The sequence below is a fragment of the Pleurodeles waltl genome, chromosome 5, assembly GCF_031143425.1.
Source record: "Pleurodeles waltl isolate 20211129_DDA chromosome 5, aPleWal1.hap1.20221129, whole genome shotgun sequence".
In the NCBI taxonomy this organism is placed as follows: Eukaryota; Metazoa; Chordata; class Amphibia; order Caudata; family Salamandridae; genus Pleurodeles; species Pleurodeles waltl.
The window spans coordinates 1,131,276,998-1,131,302,515 of record NC_090444.1 but is presented as its reverse complement, the minus strand read 5'-3'; the positions used below and the strand labels follow the sequence as shown (position 1 = coordinate 1,131,302,515).

General features: G+C 45.2%; 1 protein-coding gene across 2 annotated transcripts in view; it reads left to right on the top strand.

The window, feature by feature from the left end:
• LOC138296311 (zinc finger protein 398-like) overlaps nucleotides 1-25,518 on the top strand; it is a 98,022-nt gene that overhangs the window by 44,117 nt on the left and 28,387 nt on the right. For both annotated transcript variants that reach the window (XM_069235337.1, XM_069235336.1), the window contains exon 4: nucleotides 25,366-25,473. In XM_069235337.1, coding sequence (XP_069091438.1) covers nucleotides 25,366-25,473 — 108 coding nt within the window. The remainder of the gene's footprint in view (nucleotides 1-25,365; nucleotides 25,474-25,518) is intronic.

Genomic DNA, 25,518 nt, shown 5'->3' with positions numbered 1-25,518 from the left:
AGCAAGGGACAAGAGACTTGCAGGGAGAAGAGAGCTGCTAACAAAAATCTGATTAAGAGTTGCATTGGAATATGACCAATCTTTGCTCTAGCACACTCTCAATTGTTACAAAAATAAAATTTTCCAGGGCATAACCAGTAATATTGCTAATAATGAGAAATATACACCCGCTATGCAGCTCTCCGTTAAAATGCACGAAACTAAATCACAGTAATTAATTGCAGTTGCCAAAAACCATGTATACAACTGGCATTCCCCTCGGTGTCTGCAACTGTATAATTTGTCAGCAGAAAGAGCCAGGGTTGTCATGGTTACTAATTTCACTCCCTTCTTTTTGTCTAAGGATCTCGGCATTGTTACTTACACCATGTGGAATAGCTGTGGCTTGTACTGAATTAATTCTGAGCTTTGGCACTAAAAATAGCAATAACCTGTTTTCTGTCTGCATTATGTCTTCATTTTCGGTCTATGATGTTTTACGCAGACCACTGGAGCCCTCCTAATTTTGTTCATGCAATGGTAAAACTGACACCAAACTCTGCAAACGTGTGCTCTGCCAGGAACCACAAGCCAACCTATTTTTAGTCTGTGTCATGTGTATCAACTGTGTCGCGTGCCTTTGGATATATTGTCACAAATAAGGGACTTTATGCTCCTAGATCAAAGTGAACCACAATCTCAAGAGACACTTAATAATGCCAGTTATTTGCCTTCAGTGGACTTTATGTATGCATGGGCAGAGGTAGAAGTGAGCAGAAACTTTTGTGTTGGCGTTTCCAGAACGTTTTTGTTTTGTAAAAACAACTTCCTCATGTTTTTGGAGGAAATAACCCAGGTTTATCCAGGCATTGTCCTCCTGCCTGAGGCTGAGGGGCAGAAGAGTTGTCCAGTACTATGATCCTAGAGGGCAAACATCTAAAGCAGTGGAGTCCTTTCACCCATCGTCGGGAATTGCACCTCCTGCCGTGATTGAGGCATACACTAACATGAGAACAAGAGCGCGTGGAAGAGATGGCGGAAAGTAAATCATTATTCAAATTATATAATACAGGTTAAGCTCAAACAAAACAACTTTGTGCCACCTACTTTAGTTTCTCAGGCCTCAGGTAAACGTGGCTGACTGTTAGTGAGTGTTGTTGCCACCAATATTGCCCACTGTCCAGTTGACTCCACTGAGTGCGAGGAGAATCTTCGTCGCCTCAAAGTCAGGAGGAAAATGCGCACACCAGAGCATGACAGCTCGATGAGGTGAGGACACCACAAGATGTGATCTTCACCCGGACCTCCTGGGCCCTGAGCAGCCCTATCCAGCAGCACCAAAGGTGTCCAATTACTGCATGGCTTCACGCCAAGCCATTACAGTGATTGGTCAAGCTCCATTGCCAGGCAGAGACTCCCACCCTTCCGGTGCCATGTGTACAACTTGCACTAGAGGCCTAGACTAGGCCCAGCAACCACGTTTTAGCCAATCCTGATGCTGCTCCCTCACTGTTACACAGCATGAGAGCAGCGCCAGGATTGGTGTGAGCAGGCCAATTCACCGCTCATCGGTAAACTGGGAGCTGCAGCTTTGAGCAACACCCACTTTCTAATGAGCAAGTGAAGAGAAGCCTTTAGTGCATGTCAGGCTGGCCAGAGAAGGGCAGCCGTCCCACCCAACATGCGCACTAGGCGCCGCTGTCTGCCCTCCAGTGCCATCATATTATGTGTAGTCTAGTCAATTAGGCCCCATCCCCGTCAGAGCTGAACTGAAACCGCCCGCGGCTGCAGTGAAGGCTGTAACTGCCGCAGGCGGACACAGGAAGATAATAGATTGTTTGTTTATTCACACATAATGGGGGGAGAAGGAGGAAAACTATCAGTGGGGGAACGCCCCAGCACCCTAAGGCAGAAACCGCCCCTGCTTTGCTGTCTCTTCCATATCTTTTGAGATTGTGAAGCAGGCAACCTCTGATTTCCCCCCCCCCCCCCATATCATCACTGCCCTCGGCACTCCCTCACGTCAGTCTTGACATCCTCAAGCTTGGTAGCAACATGCAATTCTCCTCATGTAAACTTAACTCAGGAAGCCACATAATTCTCGTCAAAGCAACCTCACCATTTCTCAGCCCACGCATGTGCCTCAATATCACCCTCTTCTTAAAAGAACAAGTACCTACCTCCCTAAAACAGGCACTAGTTAGGCTATTTATCCTAAAATTAAACCTGATTCAGAGAAATCCGGGACCTTTTGACTTAAATCCAATGTGGCATCTCTAGTATGGGAAATAGTAAGATTTCCTGTACTTGGGTATAGCTCTGCATTTTTGCTAATGCATATTTGGTTACGTCAGTCTGGTTCCTCCACATGAGCAGCACATAATGGATTCCCTAGCATATTTCACCTGTGACACCAGCAAATTAACAGCACTAGATACTGTAGAAATACAATACATTTAACCCTATAGACAACAACTAATTAATTAAAATCCTATAACACAATGTGGATGTGGAATTACCTATTTTTAACATCAAATATTTCCTTAAAAAATGAAATGCTTTCTATAAAGGGGGAATGCTGCTTGGACAGTCATTCCTCTTTAGCTGCCCACTAGGCACTACTATTTAATACACACATATACCCACTTGAGGAACTTTTACATGCGTATGACTTTTTTATCGGGTAATCTGCTGATGATACACAAGTATTTGGAAAATGGCATCATAAAATCCTTTGATCCAGTGTACTGTTTTCTGAGAATGCAAAAAGCCCACAATCCACTTGTAATGTGAGTAGAGATGCAGCTCCTCGAAACCAAATCCTGCAGAATCTTCACACACATACCCCCTAAGGAAATCCATCCATCGCAGTTACCTCATCGCAACACCATCCTTCAGTCCTCGTATAAAAACTCATATTCCAGTTTTAGTCAGTTTTGGCATCCAAATAAGGAAAACTTGCTGGGGAATACCTCACAAATGACATTTCAGACAGTCCTGGGATACTGTAATGTATGGTTGTGATGATATCCGTGAGTACACCGTTAATGACCTACGTTTAGGGCAAACTCTCACAACCAAGTGGATCCCCACTCCTAAGAAATACTCCACCATGAAATCTCTTAGACTGTTTAGCCATGTGGCCTTGAATCCCTGAGCTAAATTCAGAATCCTCCTCGTTATATACAAGGCCCATTGTAACCAATACCCATATTCCTGGTCTGCAAGCTCTCTCCTCTGAAAAATTGCTCTTGGGATTTTACTGCCCTCACCCTGCACATGAATAACTCAATCTGTTGCTCCTTTTCAATGAGCCCAGTGCCTACAGAGCTCCATAGTTACTAATGCCAACCCGGGCGAGCAATTGCTTATCTTCAGGAAAAACACCTAGTTCTAGCAATCCCCTCATTGGCCAGGCACAAATCCAACCCTGTTTGAAAGCTCTATCTCTTCTCACTAACATTCCCACTGCATCCATCACCTACATCTCTCCCCAATGCCCTCACCCAGAAGAGGTGGCAGTTAGTGTCCTATCCATCACCTCAAGCCCTGAACGACTGTAAATGAATCTGGAACAGACTGTGCGTTAGCGATCTCCACAGACACACTTGTAAATATATAACAGCTGATCAACAAATGTGAACTTTTGAGAACCATTTGAGCTGTTGGGAAATGAATAAATTGTTATCATCATTATTATTGTAATTCATCTTTTTCTATTGCAAGGCAGTTATTTATTGCTAGTGTAGTTAGAGTAAAGTAAATTCACATCCATAGGTTTTATCACACCATGTAAAGAATAAAATTAAAAAAAAAGAAGTGCCATTGGATGCGGGTCAGTCAAGGCATTGTGAACTCTTACATAAATGTGACTGACATCAGAGATTGACAACCATATGTAGTAGTATGGGCAGGAGTAGTGTACCACTGCCAGGGTTTTCCATTACAGCAAAGACTCTTTTGCTTGGCATCAGATAAATAGTGGCAGTATGGAGCAATCAAACAAGGGCAACCCCATAGCTGCAGGCCGGATCGGCTTTAGCACTGGTAATGCCCAGTGCATCAGTTTTTGTTGGCACCCTCCCCAAAAACCTTCTTCTCCACAAATTTCCCTCAGTGCCCCTTTTCTCTCCATAACCCCTCTCTCACATACATTTTTTTGTTTTATAGTGCTACTCATACCAGTGTAGGATGTCAGAGCACTTTAGCTCACACACACATTATAAAGAGCCAATGAATAATACGTGTGGATATCAGTCTATAGGAAATGTTACATAAGACATTGAGAATTACGAGGTAGAGGAATCACATTTCCCCGATACTACTAGGCAGTAGTGTTTGGTCTGTAGACGTTCGAACTCAGGATTTAAAGCTTACCACAGTGGTTGAGGTTGGCACTACTCATAAATATGTATTTATATCCAAACTAACCATTTTTAGCAATAATGGGATAATGAAACACTGGGGAAAAACATAACCTTCTAACCTATACCATACAGTTGCATGTAGCTCTTTGAAGACAGTTCATAGCTTACTGTGCTATATTAGGATTATAACTTATAAACAACATATAACAAAAGAATCTGACTGACAAAAGCAGTAACCCACTGACCCATCCACATAAAAAATACAGTTCCGTGATTTGTGTGGTACAAGTTCTTTGCAGCAGGCATACTAACCCTCTGCACTACTTAATCATGAGTGAAAACTGCCAGTACACAAAACTCCAGTTTCTCCAGCAGGAATAGGACCCGGAGGCCTCCATGTGATCCCCTCTCCCCACCAGAAATATACAATTGACCACTATTAAACGCTGGAAGTGTTTTATTCAAACATCAAACATCTCATAACTTTTCAAGCATAACAATATCTACACATCTTTATCTACACGTCATGAGCATTTCTGTGACCATAAATCAAATCTGACAGGATCCCTTCCTGTCCTGAACCACCATTGGACCACACAGGTGACCCATCTATCACCTGTATCCCTAGGAGGGGCGGTTACCCTGCCTACATCACTGTACCTTGTCCTCATGCTTCGGGTTCCGCCCCCTCCTCCAAACACCAATCAGACTCGGGGTGTAACGGGGCGGCCAAGGGCTGGAGCCCCATGTTCCCCCCAGCGATCTGAGCTCCCTTACCCCTTGATCTGGTGTGTACATCCGTTGGTTGGCTCAGAACTTCAGGATCCTATCCCAGGTGTCCTCCCGAGGGCCCCACCTTGGGGACCCCCCCTGTTGCTTCTAGTCACATCTCAATTTCCGCCACGAGGGCGACCAGGGCCCAAAAGGTCCTTCGCCCTCCCCACCATAAAACAAACCACGCGCAAAAGCCCACTTGTCGCAAATGAATTGATCAGTCCCTGTATCAGATAGATGCACCTGGTCCTTGTGGAACATGTGTGAGCCCTTTAATAGTTTGTGGGGGATGTTCCATAGCCGCCCTGGGCCCGGGCACAGTTTTGCCATCTCGGCGTTCAGCCGTCGCACCGAAACGTTGATAGTCCTTGACTTGATCCCAGCACCCCATTTACGACATGGCACCATGTGGGACCATGCAATCTCAGCATTTGGAAATTGCTTTGCCAATTTAGTAATCTCTAAAAATACCGTTTCTCTTAGAGTCTTGCGGCCCAATCGCACCAAGTCGTTGCCTCCTATGTGAATAATGACAAGATCCGGGGACTGGAGCACGGCGCATCCCTTCGCCATATTGACCAAATGTTGTAAATAAGTGACGCCCGCACCGCCAATTCCAAACCAGCGGAACGCCACACCTTGAACCATCGCTGGATTCGACCCACGGAGCTGTTGCACCCGGTATGCCGCCCTACGAACAAATGAATGCCCCAGAACCCAAACTACACGTTGAGACATTGTACTGAAATGAAAAGAAAAGAGCGTGAGGCATTCATATACAAGCACAGTGCTACCTTTAAACCAATTCCGGCCTAATGTACCGTTTGTAACACTCCGATGACCACCGGCCGATGCCTTTTACCGTGGTGGCCGCCAATCCAGCACCTGCAGCTAGTGTGGCTGCCCCTATTCTAAATGAATGGGAGGAGTAACCCGCTTGTTCCACGCCTAAAGACCTCAAGGCCAACTTGAAGATCATCAAGAATTGATAACGCGATAAGCAATCCCTGTTGAGGTGTAAGAACAAGGCGGACGAGCCAGCCCGGGGGCGGACCTGGAGGTAATTATTTGTAAGCCGTACTGGGCATAATGGTGAACCGGGTGCGGCCCAGAGTGAGATACGCGCCCCCCTCTGAAGCTGGTCTGTTTTTGATTTGCGCAAGACTATCGAAAGGAACCCAGCGCCGGACGTAATGTCGCCCCATTGTAGCCCCCCGCATGGTCGCCCTTGGCCGCGCCCACCAATCCACTGATTCGGAAGGCCCCGTAAAAGGCCACCGCGAAAGCCGCGGAGAATAAAGCAGCCTCTGCGGGGGACGAGCAGATGCCTGGAAGTGCGCCCAGTATGTTCCCGAGCAGGGGTGCGGTAATGGGGCGCCTAGAATCTGCTTGAACACGAGCCACCCTGGCCCAACCTGATAAAGCCCTATTTATAATAAATGTATTCAAGGGTGCCTCGAGTTGGCTGATCTTTGCGAAGAAACGTATTGCGGACAAATAAGCCTTTGCGCACGATACTGGGCGCCCCTGGGTTTTTAGATGCGTCATGAAAGCACAAACCGCGAACTCAGTGAATGGTTCAGAGATCTGCTGTGACTGTAAGAAACGCCTGTAATTATAAAAATCATTCTCGTAAGCTTTCTTAGTACGTGGTGCTAGAGATGCTGCTACTAAATCGGGGAGGGCGGGGCACCAATTCTCCACAGAGACTCTGGGAACTCCGACATCTTCTCCATCGCCTGGGGGTGATACCGCAGAAATTCCTGCATTAATGAGCGAGACAGAGCGTCAGCAGCGTTGTTATGAACCCCCGGCACATGTTTAGCTCTGAAAGTAATGTTGTGTTGCAAGCATGTTAAGATCAGGTGCTTCAATAGGCGTAGGACCAGCGGGCATGAAGCCCCTTGGCGGTTAATGACTTCTACTACTGCCATGTTGTCAGACCAAAAGATTACCACCCTGTTCTTCAATATCTCCGCCCAGATATTAACTGCTACTACGATAGGGAATAACTCCAAGAAGGCTATGTTCTTGGTCCATCCCTTGCCAACCCAGTCTACGGGCCAGTCAGCTCTGCACCACCGGGGGCCCAAAATTGCACCAAAACCTATGCTACCAGCCGAATCCGTATACAAACCCAGTGTTGGGCTGGAGATTGCCTTTATAGGCCAAATGACCGCACCATTTAAATTTTTCAGAAAAGACTCCCACAACCTTAGGTCTCCCCTAACCTCCACGGATAGCCGGGTGTGGTGATGTTTTTCAACCAGCCCGGACATTGAACGAGCGATGGATCTGGAAAAGGGGCGGCCCATGGGGATGATTCTCACTGCGAAATTTAGTTGGCCTACCAGCACCTGAAGCTGGTGTAGGGTAACTTTCTCCTGAGACAACATTACATGAATGGATTCCTTGAAAGCTAACAACTTCTCCTGAGGCAAGCGACACTCCCCGGCCACCGAATCGATTTCAATTCCCAGGAAAGTGATGCACGTGGTGGGACCGGCCGTCTTTTCGGGGGCCAAAGGAACCCCGAATTCCTCAAACATAGCGGTCAACGCCTGGAGTGCCCACCCGCATTTGTCAGACCCAGGGGGACCCAAGATTAGGAAATCGTCCAAATAATGAATGACATCGCGGTGACCAGTGCGAAGTGAGAAAGCCCATTGGAGAAAGGTGCTGAATTGTTCAAAATAGCTACATGATATACTACAACCCATGGGCATGCATTTATCATAGAAGTATTCCCCAAGGAACTGAAAACCCAGGAGAGGATAATCATCGGGGTGGACTGGGAGAAGACGGAACGCTGACTCAATGTCGGTCTTTGCTAACAGGGCCCCTTGGCCCAGTGCCCTTAACTTTACCAATGCGTTGTCGACTGATGCATATCGGACGGAGCAAAGCTGGAGGTCAATGGCATCGTTAACCGATGACCCTCGTGGGGCAGACAAATTGTGAATCAGCCTGAACTGCCCTGGTTCCCTCTTGGGCACCACTCCCAAGGGGGAGCACACAAAGCCGGATAAAGGTGGTCTTGTAAAGGGGCCCGCCAACCTCCACAAGGCCCGCTCCTTTGCCAGCTTCCTGGCCACCACGCAAGAGTTCTGTGATGCTGAGACTAAGTTTTTACAGTGATTTAAAGGTGTGACATTTGAGGCGGGGATCCTGAACCCGTAGGAAAACCCGTGAAAAAGTAACTTTGCTGCATCTAATGCAGGGTAAGCCCGTAACCATGGGAGCAATGTGTTTCGTCTAATAGGAGAAGGCAGAGGGTGGTCAATTTGCTGGCTTACTTGAATCCCTGCCCCTCTCCTTAGACTTCTTGATAAACTTAGTTTCCGGGTGGGAGGGGTGCCCGCAGAAAGAACAGTTGTGCTTGAACTTGCAAGACCCTGCGGGACGGGAACATCCGTTTCGGTTGAATGCCCAGCAAGAGCCCTTCCTCTCGCTATGGGCCTGAGTCCGAAAGGGCTGCCTCCCAGAAACCTTGTTGTTCACGCATTCCAGCCATACTTCAACCTCAGTTTGATCCCAACCGATGGATGGATCCTCCACTCTAGCCCAGCGGAAGTCCCTGTCGTATTCTAACCAAGCATACCCCCCATAAGTGTGCTGGGCCTTCAATATTTTGTTTGCATAGTATATCAAAGAGGAGGCCAACTCTGTTTTTTTCTCCACCCAGACTGACATGAATACATTAAAACCCAATAACCAATTAGTAATGCTCTCTTCCACTCGGGGTTTCCTCTCCCCAAAGAATGCAGACTTGGGTTCTTTCTCTTTTGACTCTGCCTCCCTCCTTTTTGCCCTTATTAATGAAAAGATATCCACAAATTCCCCTTTCCAGATCTTCTCCTTAACCTCTGCAGCCACGTGCGCTGTCAGCTTACCTGGTCTGGATAGCACCGCATCTGATGTCCCTTCCTTTGTAGAGTTATCCTGAACTGGAACCTTGCTGGGCCCAGGCTGGACATTTTGAACTATGGGAGGCGATGCGACAACAGCGACAGGTGTCAGGGTGACACTCTGACTGAGTCCCGATGCCTGTAGGTTCGTTGTATGTGCAGCCGATAGCGCATCCACCTGCCGCTTTAGCTCATTTAGGGGGTCATTCTAACTCTGGCGGGCGGCGGAGGCCGCCCGCCAGAGTTCCCCCCTCCGAAATACCGCACCGCGGTCAGTAGACCGCGGAGGGTATTCTAAGTTTTCCCTGGGCTGGCGGGCGGTCGCCAAAAGACCGCCCGCCAGCCCAGGGAAAAACTCCCTTCCCACGAGGATGCCGGCTCGTAATCGAGCCGGCGGAGTGGGAAGGTGCGACGGGTGCTGTTGCACCCGTCGCGTATTTCACTGTCTGCCAAGCAGACAGTGAAATACTTGTAGGGGCCCTCTTACGGGGGCCCCTGCAGTGCCCATGCCAGTGGCATGGGCACTGCAGGGGCCCCGCGACCCCCCCTACCGCCATCCGGTTCCCGGCGGGCGGACCGCCGGGAACTGGATGGCGGTAGGGGGGGTCGGAATCCCCTCGGCGGCGCAGCTAGCTGCGCCGCCTTGGAGGATTCCAAAGGGTGGCGGTACACTGGCGGGAGACCGCCAGTGTTGCCGGTCCGACCGCGGCTTTACCGCCGCGGTCGGAATGCCCTTGGGAGCACCTCCGGCCTGTCGGCGGTGCTCCCGCCGACCCTGGCCCCGGCGGTCTTAGACCGCCGGGGTCAGAATGACCCCCTTAGTGTGTTCTGTAAAGAATCATCCGCCACCCACGGTGTTGTAGGAGGGGGCGAGTTAACAGGTGGAGCACTAATACTGGCTAACAACCTGGATACTTCCAGCAATGTCTGCCTGGATGAGTCCTGTACCGGTGCAAGATGCTCGAGAGCCTTAGAAGCAGGCGGGGGCACAGGCAGTGCTGTAGGTACTGCTGCGGGCAAGGCCACCCCTGTTAAGGGGGCGGGAGGGTCCCCTGCCTGTGCCGCGGGTGCCAAAGAGGCCAAGGATTTGCGGATATCCGCCAAGACCCCTTCTAACCCCAGTACTGGTGTTGTGCCCTGGGTCACGGGGGAAGGTGCAGCAACTGGTCGCCGCCGCGAGCTGGTGAAGAAGGACTTGCCCTCTTGGGTGGGGCCGTTAAATAGCCCCCCCACCAGCCCGCGGCGGCCAGAACCGGTTGGGGCCAAACGTGGACCCAACATTCCTTCCTGGGGGAGGACTTCCGCCCCCGGGCCTCGCGAGGCCCGGGGGCGGAAGTCCGTCCCGCGAACTGCGCACCCTGGGTGCGCACCAAGGGGGAGTGCAGGGGCCACGTAGCCCCCGGCTCCTAACGGGTCGCGCCCCCCCACTTTGGCGGGGGGCGCTTTACCCCATTAATCACCAGAATTATCTCAACATTGTTGCCTTAAAACTGCTGGACACACAAGGAACTGTGTAGCATGTGCTTTTTAAGTCTGTGTTATTTCTAAACATGACACCCACCGAGGTCAACACCGGATGCGGCTGCACCGACTGCACTGCCCGAGAGCCAGCCCTGGCTGCAGGCTCGGGTAATGAATAGGCATGATTCAGATGGGTCCTTTGTGCTGTGTTGCACTGGGATTCTAATCAAGAAATAGAAACTTGAACAGTAGGCTTCCATTTTAAGATTGCACGGGGCAAACAAGGCCTTTACTGTTCTTAAAGACAGGCATCTCAATTGGAAAACGGAGAGGATTGTGGTGGGTGTGGCTCACCTAGGACCAATAACTTTATCGCTGCATTCCAGGTTTGCGTTAACAGCAATTCTATTTTGTGTAAGGGCCAAAAATTAACAATACTGTTTTGTGAATGTGCTGGGCATTGCAAAGCACTCAAATGACATGGTGGCTCATGATTCAGGTTTGTGAATTGTTATACGCTTTGTGATTGACAATTAGCATTTATTGTATTTGGATGTTATTTACACCAACACAAACCCATCCACTCCATTGCGCTGGCTTTTTGGATCTGCAAATGCTTATTACATCAGATGCTAATTGATAAAGTAACTATATAATATGTGGAAATCTGAAGTTACTTTATAAAAGCCCGTCTCTAATTTATTATTACTGATGACTTGTGACATCTAGTCGCCTGTAATAACACCATTTTGTAGCTGTTCAGCTCTAATAACTTATTACAGTTGAGTTCGGAAATGGCAATTCCTGCTGCCAGAAAGGGACTATAATTAAGGTTTCAGTTTAAACAGCAAAACCTAAACCTGGCTTTTCCTTCTGCAGATTTTTTTTTTTTGGCTTCAGATAATTGGGTAATATTAGGAAACCGAATCTCTTGGCATGTTTTTACAGATTCTGAGCAGCAGTGTTTTTATCTGACTTTTATTAAACTGATTCTAATATCTTTTTACAGCAAATATCTAACTGCTTTTTGGTGTGCTCAATTTTGCTCTACAGATTCTACTTTTATTCTTCACATCTGCAACATCCTATCTCTTTCATATGAAAGAGTACCACTCCAAGGATTTAGGCATTCTGACATTAAGTGGATCGTTTGTCCATTTGTGATAAGGAATACAGAACCATCTGACCTGCGTTATAAGGCAATTGCAAGTCACCTCGGAGTTCCATGACCTCATAAAGGAACTCTGCCTTTGGTCTGTTCCTATGTGTGGCCCAAAACAAATTCTGTGACTTGCAGTATTCTTATAATATACCGTAGTAGGTACTTTATTTCATAAATAACAAAGAGGCATTGAACTTTCAGGAGTATCCCTGCTCTTCCTAATGGTAATGTTACCTTTATATGGATATAGCTACTTGAAAATAGTTCAGAGTACTACAGGCTAAACAAATCTATACAGTGGCTTGCATTATTCCTTTACTAACTGCAGTAAATTACAATTTTGGACATGTAAAGTACAGTTTTGGTTGAATTCAATTTCTAAAATATGTAAGCTGCCGAGTAATATCAGAGTTCCTTTCAATTTCCCATCAAAGAAACACGTGCTGCTGCATTTTTCAGGAATAGGTTTTGCATGTGTTTTCAATGTGGGGAGGCTCATGATAATCCACAAACATACAATTTGCATGGTCAATTCACCTGCCGTATTCCATTTCTTTCCTGACATATATGTTATAGGACAAAAGTAACATACATGGTAAATGCAGGGCACTGCCACTTAGATTTATTTTCCATTTACTCTCTAGTCATTAGTACAAAGACACTACTGTTAAGATCTCACCCAAATTTCTTTTCTTAGTTCTGTAAGGTCATTATTCAAAATGCTTTGATTGCTCACCTCTAATCTCACTAATCTACTTTACCTTCGTTATCCGATTTCTTACATTATTAGATGTGTATACTCCCTAGAGCAACCCAATAAACTGCTATCTAATCCTGACACACATTAGGGACTCCAGAACAGGTGGCAGTTGTGGGATGAGGAAAACGAATCCGATCAAAATGAATACCGATAAGTAATCAAAATAATACTTCCTTATCAGTTCCTCACTTAGACTTCCATTATGACGATGAACTCAAGTCACCCACCATGGTACCCAGTTAGAAAGGGCAAGGCAGGTAGAGGAAGAATCAAATCCAGAATGCCAACACAGCTACAAGCACAGCTGTCATAGAAAGATGACAACCACTGGATGCCTGCAAGGTAGAAGGCAGAGCCAGTGCACCCAGAAAAGCAGACCCGCAAATAAGAAGCACCAGAAAACTCAGACTCTGATGAGAAAACATGAGAACAAAGAGTGCCAAAGCCAGTGTCACACAAATAATCCATCATGCACATCCAGGGCACGGGAAAGGAATGCCATAAGAGATGACAAAGCCAGAAGGCACCACAAGACATGAGACCATGACCCTTCATTCAGACAGGCTTCATGGAGAGCTGTTTAGTAGTGCACACTGTGGTGACCCTAGCGCTAAAAGTCTGGTGTATGTTATAGGTGCATCATAGCTGCACTGTGCCTTCAGAGTCTTTTCTAAGGCATTCAGTGGAGTACCAGGGGAACAATGACTCAAGTACTATGTCCAGAGGCACCACTGTATTTTGGTGTATATTTTAGCACATTTATATCTTAATTCTTGCGGATCGATTAAATCAAACAAGCATGACTGGGCTTTATTCGTAAGAACCAATATGAACCTAGTATATGAAAAGACAAATATTGACATTTGGATATTGACCGTTGGATTTTTGGGTTTAATATCCCACCTTCAGCTGGCACAGAAGCTCTTTTTTGAATTTGCAACAGTTGCTTCTAAACACTTGACAAATGACCTGTTAAGGTTTAGCAGGAAGAATGATGAAGGTTATTTATACCATCATTAATGCCATATTCAGCAAAAAAAAAAAAAGTTTTTAACTCAGGGCTGTCAAGTACTCCTCCATTCATTTACTAGAATGATTGAAAAGCTGGAGGGTCCTTCTAGGGCTGATACATGGGTTACCTGTGGCAGCACTCAAGCTACAAATTAAGCTAGGTTCTAGTAAATCCAATTCCAGAATCATGCAGCAAGGTACTTTTCCTTGCTTCGATTTTCCAGATAAGATCTTGCTGATATATTGTTCAAAGCATTAAACCTCACAAATGCCTCTGAATATAATTGATAATCTTTGTTTGGTGTGGAGTAAATTGGATACAAGAAAGGCCCTCAGGTATGTCAGTCACCAGGTCGAGGTTCAAGTAACTCATTAAAAACAGAACCAAGTCTGAATTTTTTAAAACAATTACGGTTAACATTTATGCCAAAACCTAGTATAAATCAAACTCTTTGTTACTCAGAGAGGAACATTCGCTTGATATGTATGTTAAGTACCACCAAAATAATGTAACTAATGTAAACAAAGCATTGTTTTCATATAACATTTTGGACTGTCCCATCCTGCCGAATGAAAATGGTGTGAATCAGTCTTTATAGTTCACCACAAAAGGATATTAGAAAATGAAAGAGTCCTCATTGATATTTATGCTTACTGCCAAAGGCAACATTTAGGTCAGCTTGAGTATCCCAGAGTCGCTTGTTCCTGCCATACTGGTTTGTGGTGGTATATGGCCCACTCCAACGTCGTCCTGTGTTAAAGTTGTGGTTGAGCCTAGATTATTGCCGCCACATTCAAAGTTGAAAAGTCCAGCCTCATCAAGTTCAAATTTTAAATTAGTAAAGTGCTCTTCTGAAGCACCTATCCCTCTGCAGCCCGTCGGTTGTGAAAGTATCTCATGTTTGCACGAGCAGTGAGCGACTCATTACGAAGGCTTGAACACTTTTCTAGCACATTGGAAAAGGTCAGAGGGGAAGATACAAATGTAAAGACAAAGGGCCTGATTTACAGACTGCATTTAGTAGATTGTAAAGATGTACCAGAGTAGTACTATGTACTCGCTACAAAATGCAATTAGCAGATCTACTAGTGTAAATCTCCACTTCCCCCTCTCCTATTTTTTTCAATGAGGAGATCCTCACACATACTCATGCATACTCAGTCATCCTAAGTAGCACGTTTCAAGTCCTGCAAGAACTAGAGGATAACAGAGATGCAGTAGAAAGTCAGTAGGACAAGATCAAAGAAACATTGACATCAACATGCCGGGAGGTACTGATTCCCAAAAAACACCAGCATAAAGAATGGCTCTCCACAAGCCTCTCCGTAAAATCCAAGATAGAAAGGAAAAGAAAGCTGCATTCAACATCAGCCGAGCAAGAGCAGAACAAGTGAAAGCTCAAGGCGATACCAAAATCAACAAGGAAACAAAGAGAGGCTTGAGAGTAAACAAGCAAATAGTCATTGATTGTCTTGCCACAGAAGCCCAGGCAGCAGAAAGCCCTGGAAACTTGTCAGAACTCTGACTTAACAAGGAAACTGTCCAGCAGATACAGCAAGCCAGAAAGACCTGTTAACCCCTTCGCTACCAGGCCTTTTCCCCCCTCAGGTGCCAGGCCTTTTTTTGGCTATTTGGGGCAGTTTGCGCTTAGGCCCTCATAACTTTTTGTTCACAAGAGCTACCCATGCCAAATATGCATCCTATTTTGCCAACATCGTTGGGATTCTAGAGGTACCCAGAGTTTGCGGGTTCCCCTGGAGCAGACCAAAATATTAGCCAAATGACAGCTAAAATTTATTTTTTTGCAAAAAATGGGGAAAAAAGTGCTGCAGAAGAAAGCGTGTGTTTTTTTTTTCTCCCTTGAAATGGCATCACCAAAGGGTTTGCGGTGCTACTATCACCATCTTCCCAGCTTTCAGGAACAGGCAGACTTGAATCAGAAAACCAAAATTTTCAACACAATTTTGGCATTTTACTAGGACATACCCCTTTTTTTATACTATTTTTGTGCTTTTAGCCTCCTTCCAGTTAGTGACAGAAATGGGTGTTAAACCAGTGCTGGATCCCAGACAGCTAAACATTTGTTTTGAAAAGTAGACAGAGTTCTGAATTCAGCAAGGGGTCATTTGTGCAGATCTTACGTGGTTTTCCTACAGAAAATAACAGCTAAAGTAAAACAATATTGAAATTGAGGTGAAAAAACCAGCCATTCCTCTCCATGTTTTACTCTAAGTTTTGCGTACGATGTCAGATTTTCAAAAGCAATATACCGTTATGTCTGCTGGACTCTTCTGGTTGAGGGGATATTTAGGGCTTGTAGGTTCATCAAGAACCATAGGTACCTAGAGTCAATAAATGAGCTGCACCTTGCAATGGGTTTTCATTGTATACTGGGTATAGAGCAATTCATTTAATAAAAGATAAATAGTGAAAAAATAGTTATCAAGTTAACCTATGTATTTCCAAAATGAGCACAAGATAAAATGTTGAAAAGCAGTGGTGAAAAACTACAGATAATTTTGAAGTAAGCGCTAACTGTGAACTGCATTTACCAGGATGCAAAGGGGCGAACTGTGCTGGGATGTGAGGCCATGTGCTCCCAACCCCCTTCCTGTTTGAAAGGCTCCCTTGAGCCAGTGAGCTGACGAGCTTTGGAGATCCACCTGTGTGCTTGTGAGTGGTACTTGACCTGAGAGGATTTTGGTAGCATTTCCAGCAACCACAGATGAATTTTCTTTGTTCTCTACTCTCTACTGATGAAGGGCTTAACCCAGAAACACCTGTCTAGAGATATACAGCAATGTCTGCACCAACTTTGGTGAAAAAAACAGATAATTTTCAAGTAAACGCTAACTGTCAACTGCATTTACCAGGATGCAAAGGGGCGAACTGTGCTGGGATGTGATCATTTTCAAGTAAGCACTAACTGTGAACTGCATTTACCAGGATGCATAGGGGCAAACTGTGCTGGGATGTGAGGCAGTGTGCTACCAACCCCCCTTCCTGTTTAAAAGGCTCTCTTGAGCAAGTGAGCTGACGATCTTTGGAGATGCACCTCGGTGAGGGGTACTTGACCTGAGAGGATTTTGGCAGCATTTCCAGCAACCCCAGATGAATTTTCTTTGTTCTCTACTCTCTACTGATGAAGGGCTTAACCCAGAAACACCTGTCTAGAGATATACAGCAATGTCTGCACCAACTTTGGTGAAAAAAACAGATAATTTTCAAGTAAACGCTAACTGTCAACTGCATTTACCAGGATGCAAAGGGGCGAACTGTGCTGGGATGTGATCATTTTCAAGTAAGCGCTAACTGTGAACTGCATTTACCAGGATGCAAAGGGCCGAACTGTGCTGGGATGTGAGGCAGTGTGCTCCCAACCGCCCTTCCTGTTTAAAAGGCTCTCTTGAGCCAGTGAGCTGAAGAGCTTTGGAGATGCACCTGTGTGCCTGGAAGGGGTACTTGACCTGAGAGGATTTTGGCAACATTTCCAGCAACCCCAGATGAATTTTCTTTGTTCTCTACTGATGAAGGGCTAAACCCAGAAACACGTGTCTAGAGATATACAGCAATGTCTGCACCAACTTTGGTGAAAAACGACAGATAATTTTCAAGTAAGCGCTAACTGTGAACTGCATTTACCAGGATGCAAAGAGGCGAACTGTGCTGGGATGTGAGTCAGTGTGCTCCCAACCCCCCTTCCTAGACACCCGGAGGAGTCCAGGGAGGTGTGGCTTGCTTGGATCCCCCAACATTTTCCAGACTCCACTGCAAACCTCAAATATAGCTAAAGAAAACCTCACTTTTCTTTCTTGGATCACCATGCTGGTCCAAGTTTCCTACCACCCAATGTTCCCCTTGGTCTGCCGATAAAAAATAATACCTCACTTGTATGGGTGGCCCAGGTGCCTGCAACAGGAAAAAGCCAAAAAGGTGTAGTGATTGAGGGGATAGCACTGCGAGTTGATAAGAACAATTGTTTTTTTAATACATTTTAGGCTGACTCTGCGTGGGGGACCCACACAAGTGAAGTATCATTTTACTTGAGAGACTGAGGGGAACTCTGGGTGGTCGGAAATTTGTACTGGCACGGTGAGCCTACAAAGAAAAGTGAGGAAAATATGCTTTTTTAAGCAAATTTTGAGGTTTGCATTTTCTTACCTGGTGGGTAAGAAAATGTTGAGGGATCCACGCAAGCCACGCATCCCTGGACTCCACTGGGTGTCTAGTTTTAAAAAATGTCTGGGTTTGGTAGGTTTCCCTAGTTGACCGGCGCACCCGGGACCAAAACTCAGGTGCCCCCCCCTGCAAAAACAGGTTGTTTTGTAATAGATCATTTTGATTTGTCCACGTCCTTCTATGATGTTCCAAACACTAAAATTGTGAAAAGAAACACACTTAGGTTATGTTAAAATAACCCCTCACCCACCAACTTAGTTGGTGGCATGCTTCATCATCGGGTTCCCACCGGAGACACAAGTGTGCTTTGAGAGCTGATTACAGTGGAGCAGGATTTTTGGTATTTTTACCACACAAACTGGTTGGATTTGGCACGAGGGTGAGTGATGGTTCAATAGATCAAATTTTATTAATAAGAGATTTCCCAAAAATGAAATACCCTGTTAGTAACTGAAAGGCCAAAAAACTGATCAAATGACTCACAGCTCGTGAGCTGTAAAGCTGTGACAAGGCACCAACCACTTTACAGTCCATTCACTCACCTTTCATACATGACATGCACAAGACCATTCATGCCGCCAGCTGCGGGCCTAGCACATTACAACACTTGCATCAACAGACAGCGCCATTCAATGGCCCATCAGTTTCATATGCCCACTTGCCTGACACAGCAATCACACTAGCTGATGGGAGTGTGTGGACTGGCATTTGGCTAGCAGTGTGTTGCAGTGGGCAACAGCAAGTCACTATTTACACCGCCAACCAAGTGCCACTCCACGCACATCGCCAGCCAAGTGCCACTCCTCGCACACCGCCAGCCAACCACCACTCCACACACACCACCAGCCAAGTGCCACTCCATGAACACCGCCATCAAAGCATTAAGCAACAAAGAAACCACTAACTAATTAGAAATAAGTACAAAACTACAAACACAAAAGCTCTAACTAAATACATGACAGTAATGCGAACCGTAAAACTGAACATATGAAAACATAAAACAGGCAGTTTACGCTCATGGTAGATCCCAGTAATTTTGTTGGGTGTGGTAACTCCTGAAAAAGCCACCCACACACAGCCCAGACTTCGAAGGACAATCCGGGCAGTACATACGAGTCTCCTTCCAGAAACTTGTTTGAGCACAGACTCTACATCTCTTAGCAGGAAAGTATTTTTTGGCCGTGGGAGGAATGTGCTCAGCAAACTTGTGATCTTTCAATCTAGCCACATCCTACACCACTGCTTCTCTAAGAACTCTTGCCTGTTCCAGCACAACAAGGCTCTCTATGACAGACTCCTAAAACTTCACAAGTGTCATCCTTGACTCTGGAGAACTATTCTTGAACACAACAAAAGCATTAAAAGTTGCCAAATGGAACAAGTGAATCGCTAATTTCTTATACCAAACGTAAGCCTTACGAGCAGCAGTCCAAGGTTGCAGTCTCTGATCTATACTATCAACACCACCCATGTGCTTATTGTTGTCCAAAATGTACACAGGTTTGCGCACTTCGACAACCTGACCCCAAACCGTGACAGGGGAAGTACTCTCATCATAGATGGTAATTAGCATGTGGAGATCCCTCCTTTCTACTGATTTCAGAGATAGCAGCCCCCTTAGATAGCCCGGTTAGAACGGATTGTGGCACAAGCAACAGTGTCCACTCTGAACAATTCTTTGAACAGCTACACTCCAGTGTAGAAGTTATCTACGTACAAATGGTGACCTTTGTTAAACATACAATTGGTGACCTTTTTTAAATAGTTGTCTACCAAGTTCCCGCACAATTTTCTTGCTAACTCCAAAAGTGGACGGACAACCAGGGGGGTCAATGCTTGAATCCCTACCAGTGTAGACCCAGAATCATAAACATATCCTGTAGTACTTTCAGACAGCATATACAATTTAATTCCATATCGTGCCCTCTTGCTAGGAATGTACTGCCTAAAAACCAAACGACCTTTGAACGGGACCATAGCGATTTCTTTGCCTGGAACATAGACCTCTGAAAACCGATCTACAAAATGATCAAGGACAGGTCTAATCTTAAAAAGATGATCAGAATCAGGGTGATCTTGTTGCAAGGCTAAAGCATTATCAACAAAATGCAGCATCCGATGAAGAAGCTCATACCGGTTAGGACTCATGGTTGCAGGAAATATAGCAGTTGCCATCAAGGGACTAGTAGATCAGTATGAAGACAGTGATGGCTTTCTGATCAGCCCATCAAAAAAGTTAAACCCAAGAACTTTTTCAACTCTTCCAGATTTGTAGGAATCCACCGGCTAGCTCTAGAGTTTTGCCTAAGTCTGGCAGCGTTGTCACTCAAATACTGCTCAGTATACAAATTAGTCTGCTCAACAATCTCTTCCAAAAATACATCATCCATAAACAACTGAAAGAAATTGATAGGCAAAAAGTTTTCTGTATTCACTCTACACCCCAGACGTCAGGTCTTCCAATGGGAAGCCTTTCAGCAACTGGCTGCTTCACTGTTGGCACATCAGTGTCCTCCTCTAAAACAGGCACTTCATCAGCACTGAGAGTGTCTTCATCATAAGATGATTACTCTCTGACAGAAAATTCACTTCCAGAATCTTGCACTTCCTTCTCTGCCTCCAATGCAGAGTCAGTCTCATATTCATGGTCAAAAGATGACTCAAAAAGCATACCAACAACCTGCTGTGCGGTAATTCTATGGCTAGCCATGATCCTTTCTACAAAAAGTAACTGGACAAATGCACCACCAACAGCCAGCACTGTGTAAGATAAGTAATAAAGTGTGGCTTTATCACTAAGAGTTATAAACTCAAAAACTATACCACTTACTTGCCTGAAAAAGCTTGATTCACCAGCAACTACTCTGCACAGCCACAGCAATCACCAATGATATCCCACTAAAAAGAAAAAAAATACATATAAGACAACACAAATATCATTGTGCACTAATCTGACAATTTCACACACAATCCTGCATTTAGTACACCACTTATAAAATGTCATTTGTGCATGGCAACAATAGTCATTTGGAGTAAATTGTTTTTTCTTACCTAAAACATGCAACTACACAAACTGCTGGTCACCCACTGCCCAAACCACAAGGAGTCACAGCAAAGGAAGCAAAAGCTTTGAATTATAACAAAAAGGAGAAATAAAACCTTATAATCACAAATGCAAGTACTTTGCTAGCAGACAAGCACCCGGCCACCAAGCATTTCGAAATTTCCCTGGTGCCTTAGTGGCTTCTGGCCCCCTTGGGGGCAGATGGGCCTAAATAAAATAGGGCAAACTGCCCCCAAGGGGGACTGAAATGGCCTACAGTGCTGTGCCCCCTTTGGGGGGCGATCCTTACCCACGGGGATGCCCCTCCCCCCACCAAAAAAAACAAAACTAAATTATCCCTGGCATTCATGTGGTTTCTGCCCCCCTTAACATGCCAATCTGCCCCCAAGGGGGGCAGAAATGGCAATAAATAATATGCCCCCCCCCAAGGGGAGTGACTCTTGCCTAAGGGGCCGCTTCCCCGTAGTGAAATAGTCAAAAAAACTAAATCCCTGGTGTCTAGTGGGCATTCCTGCGATCAGGCAGCAGGAATGCTGAATGAGACATTGAGGGAAAGGAAAACCCTTTCCCTTCCCCTGATGCCTCTTTCATAGCAATCCCCCCTGACCGGAGAAGAAACTCACCTCCTTCTCCCTCGTTGCGCTGGAAGCAAATGGCTTCCAGTGCGACCGGCACCTTCTGATGATGTCAGTGTGCAATCACGTGCTGACATCATTAGATTGGGGGAGGGGCCGGGTGTGGAAGGGGAAGCGATTCTCTTCCATCCCTGCCCTGGGTGGAGTGGATGGCGGGCTCATGGGGCGAGCGCTAGCGCTCCCCCATGTGCCAGTCCCAGGATGTAACGGTTACATCCTTGGAGCCTGAGAGCTGCAGCCAAGGACGTAACCGTTGCGTCCGTGGCGACCAAGGGGTTATAGACAAAGCTGGGAAGGCAATCATGGGTAACAAAGGCCAACAACAAAGATGGGTGGAGCACTTTGAAGAACTGCTGAACCAGCATGTGCGCAGTCTCCACATGACATACAGATAGCTGACAAGGATTTGCCAATCGACTGCAGCAGACCAACCAATGATGAAATTTGGCAAGTTATTAAACATCTGAGCAACCGGAAGGCAGTATAACCTGTCAGCATTCCTGCAGAGACACTGAAGGCAGTCACAGAAACATCAGTAGACATATTCTACCCTATGTGTGGAAGAATCTGGGAAGAGGAAAAAGTGCCATCAGACTGGAAGGGGTGATATAATCAAGATCGCCAAGAAAGGTGATCTGAGTAACTCCACAAACTACAGAGGGATAACTCTTCGATCAATCCCAGGCAGTGTTTAACAGAGTCATCCTGAACAGAATGAAGGATCAAGTCAGTGGTCAGTTGCAAGACCAGCAAGTTGGCTTCTGCAACAATAGATCCTGCACAGACCAGATTGCAACACTGCGTATTGTCATTGAGCAGTCGATGGAATGAAACTCCCCCGTCTATGTCAACTTCATCGACTATGAGAATGCATTCATCAGCCTGCACAGAGAGAACCTTTGGAAACTCCTCCGCCACTATGGTGTGCCAGAGCAAATCCCAAGCATCATGAGGAACTCTTACAAGGGAATGACCTGCAAAATAAACCCTGGAAGAGAGTACTCACGGAAGCGTTTTAAATGAGGATCTGAGTCCGCCCGGGTTGTTTGGGCTCGCCTTTTTTTTCCTGCTGGTAATAGACTGGATCATGAAGCCAATCATAGCAAGGAGAAGAAATGGGATCAAGTAGACACCTTGGATGCAGCTTGATGACCTGGACTTGGCAGACGATCTGGCCCTACTCTCCCATACTCTTCTGCAGATGCAAGAGAAAACCAACAGTGTGGCAACCCCATAAGCTCAACTTGGCATGAACATCCACAAGGGAAAAACAAGATCCTGAAGGCTAAAATGGGCAGCACAGCTGTAGTCATTCTTGCAGGTGATGCACTGGAAGAGGTTGAGAGACCTTCACCTACTTGGGCAGTGTCATGGAAAAGCAGGGCAGCACAGATGCCTGATAGAAGGCAAGAATTGGCAAAGCAAGTGCTGCCTTCATTCAGCTAAAGAAGATCTGGAGCTCCAAGGACCTAACACTGCCAACCAAGGTTAGGCTTTTTAGCACCAAAATAAAATTGCCCCTTCTGTTTAGAACAGAAACTTGGAGGGCAACTGTGACCACCACCAACAAAGTCTAGACTTTCATCAACACCAGACTGAGGAAAATCCTACATATCTGCTTGTCAAACACCATCATCAACAACGACCTATGGCAACAGACTTTCCAACACAGTGCTCATGAAGAAAACAAGGAAATACGATGTGGCTGAATAGGTCACAACCGCTACAAGCCCGTATCAGAGACCATCGGGCAAGCCCTGACCTGGAACCCTCAAGGGGGAAGATAAAGAGGAAGGCCAAGAAACACCTGGCGTAGAGGCATTGAGGCTGACTGCAGGTATATGAGTTCCACCTGGAGTCAGATTGAAAGAAAAGCCCAGGACAGAGATGGCCGGGGAGTCCTGGTTGATGTCTATATCCTATGATGGGTATAAGGCATAAGTAAGTAAGCATCCTCTCATATGTAAATGTACTACTTAGGGCCTGATTGATGACAAGTTTTTCAGCACATTTCGACCTGTGCATAAACTCCTGTAAACGCATGGGTCAAAAACTTGAAAGGTATTTAATGCATCTGGTAATTTTCAGATGTGTTAAACACTCAACCGTCTTTAAATTTTGGTAGTTCAAACCCTGACGAAAAACATACAGTATTTACCATATCCTGCAGATTTCAGTGTTAAACACCAAAATTGCATGTTAATACCCACAAGCTTGTAATACGTGTTATTTATTGCAGCAGATTAATGATGTACCCTGCGGTATTGTTATTTATCAGGTGTGATAAACGGCACCTATACTCGTAGTCAGGCCCATAGTAGTAAATGTGAGAGGAACCAGGTGAATTGGCTGGCAAAGGGAGCATACTTACTACTAAAGGGGAGTGGATTTGGGAGGAGTAAGCAAGGGTTGGGAGGCACAGGGAGGGACATTTACCCACCCACAAAATAATAACTCTGTTGATATTCACAAACTGCCCTTCTGAAGTTACTACAGTAAAAAAAGGACCCAAGACAGTTGCAAATGAACTACATGTCGGAGCTGGATAAGTCCCCTGTACTGCAACCCCCTCCAATAAAAAATGATGGAGGTAGGGACTTGAAATAAAACATGATAGGAAATAATGTTAAATTAAATTAAACATTTTAAACCAGTTGAAAAATATAAATAATTTTATTTTAATGTTAAGGAATTATCTAAAAAGAAAACATCTTTATTATATTTTAGTAACCTTTTTCAATGTAATAATTAATGTGACATTACTTTTTATTAAAATATAATCAATTACTTTTAACTGATTCTATACATCATGTTTGATATTTAAAAAATTCACATATATATTTTTCACTTGAGGTGATTTTTTTAAATTTCACTAAAATCATTGTAACTTGTAATTAAACTTAAGTTATTAGTGTATTTGTATTTTGATATACTTTTATAATATATAACAGTAATTTACATTATTTTCAAATTTTGTGTTTTTTTTACTTTTCTCTGTACCTTACCATAGGGAGATCCCCTCCACTGGGTATAAAATCAAATTTTCTGTTGTGCAGATGTAATTCTTCAAGATGCGCACAAACTGATCTATGCTTTCAGGATTTGCCAGTGTGATTTTGCTAGATGCCAACACTTGCCACAGTTCTAAATAATGTCAAATGTAAAGAATTTTAGGAGGTGAAAGGATCTTGTACCAGCCAGCTGAACTCATATATCTGATAACTGGGATCTACTCATACCTCCGTAACCCTCTAACAGTCTTTGAGTCACTTGTGTGTCCTTTGTGTGACAAAAATGGGTAAGCCCTGTTCACAAAGGGTTACATGAATGTGCCTAATAGCTTGTGTCGTGTACATGCAGAAAAATTAAATACAGAGCTGGCGCGTTAACTACGGTTCTGGACTGGTCCATGTGCATGACCAGTTCATCTGTGTACATCCCTTACTCACAAACAGATGAAAATACAGATGAGCTCCCTTCAGACTTTTCTTCCTCTACCCAGGTTTGATCAAGTTGGCCACAGGTGAAGAGGCAAGGCAGACAGTGGTTATTTCTAATCCCTGTCTGCCACACAGCTCACCTTGTAGAAGTGATCATGCATGGTACTTCATAAGTCTTCCTCTACCTACACTTTTGTCCCTTAAATGAAGGAAAACATAGAAAACAAATGTCTGAAGTTAAGGTCCTATTATATCTGTGTTTGGGTGGCGAGGGGCCTGTTGGTTTTGGAAACCTTTTGTCCCTTGTCCTACACGGATAATGAGAAGCACTTGATAACAAACTACCCGTCTCATGCGGGTCCTGCTTGTTCTGCAGGGTGGTCTTGTTGTCTGTCACACTCATGGGCACAATTCCCTCAGTGTGACAAGTCACTTTTGAGAGTCAGCCTTTGTCTACCGGTCACCTTCTCACCTTAGTAAACAAAATTGATATCTATGTTCGAAATTGTCCATTGTTGTACGGGCTTACTAAAAGGAAGTAGGGGGCATTGATCATAGAATAAAGTAACATGAACATTTTTATTTTAAGCTTATGGCGCATTGATTTCCACCTTTTCTTATCAGTTGATGCAGTCACAAGTCCTGGTGCATTGTTTGGAGTAAACAGAGAAGAAAGCCTACATTCAACAAATCCTCAGGAAGAAGAAGAACATAATGAGTGTTCCAGTACAGGTGAAGTTAAACGGATGGATTCAAATTTGTTTCTCATGCATGATA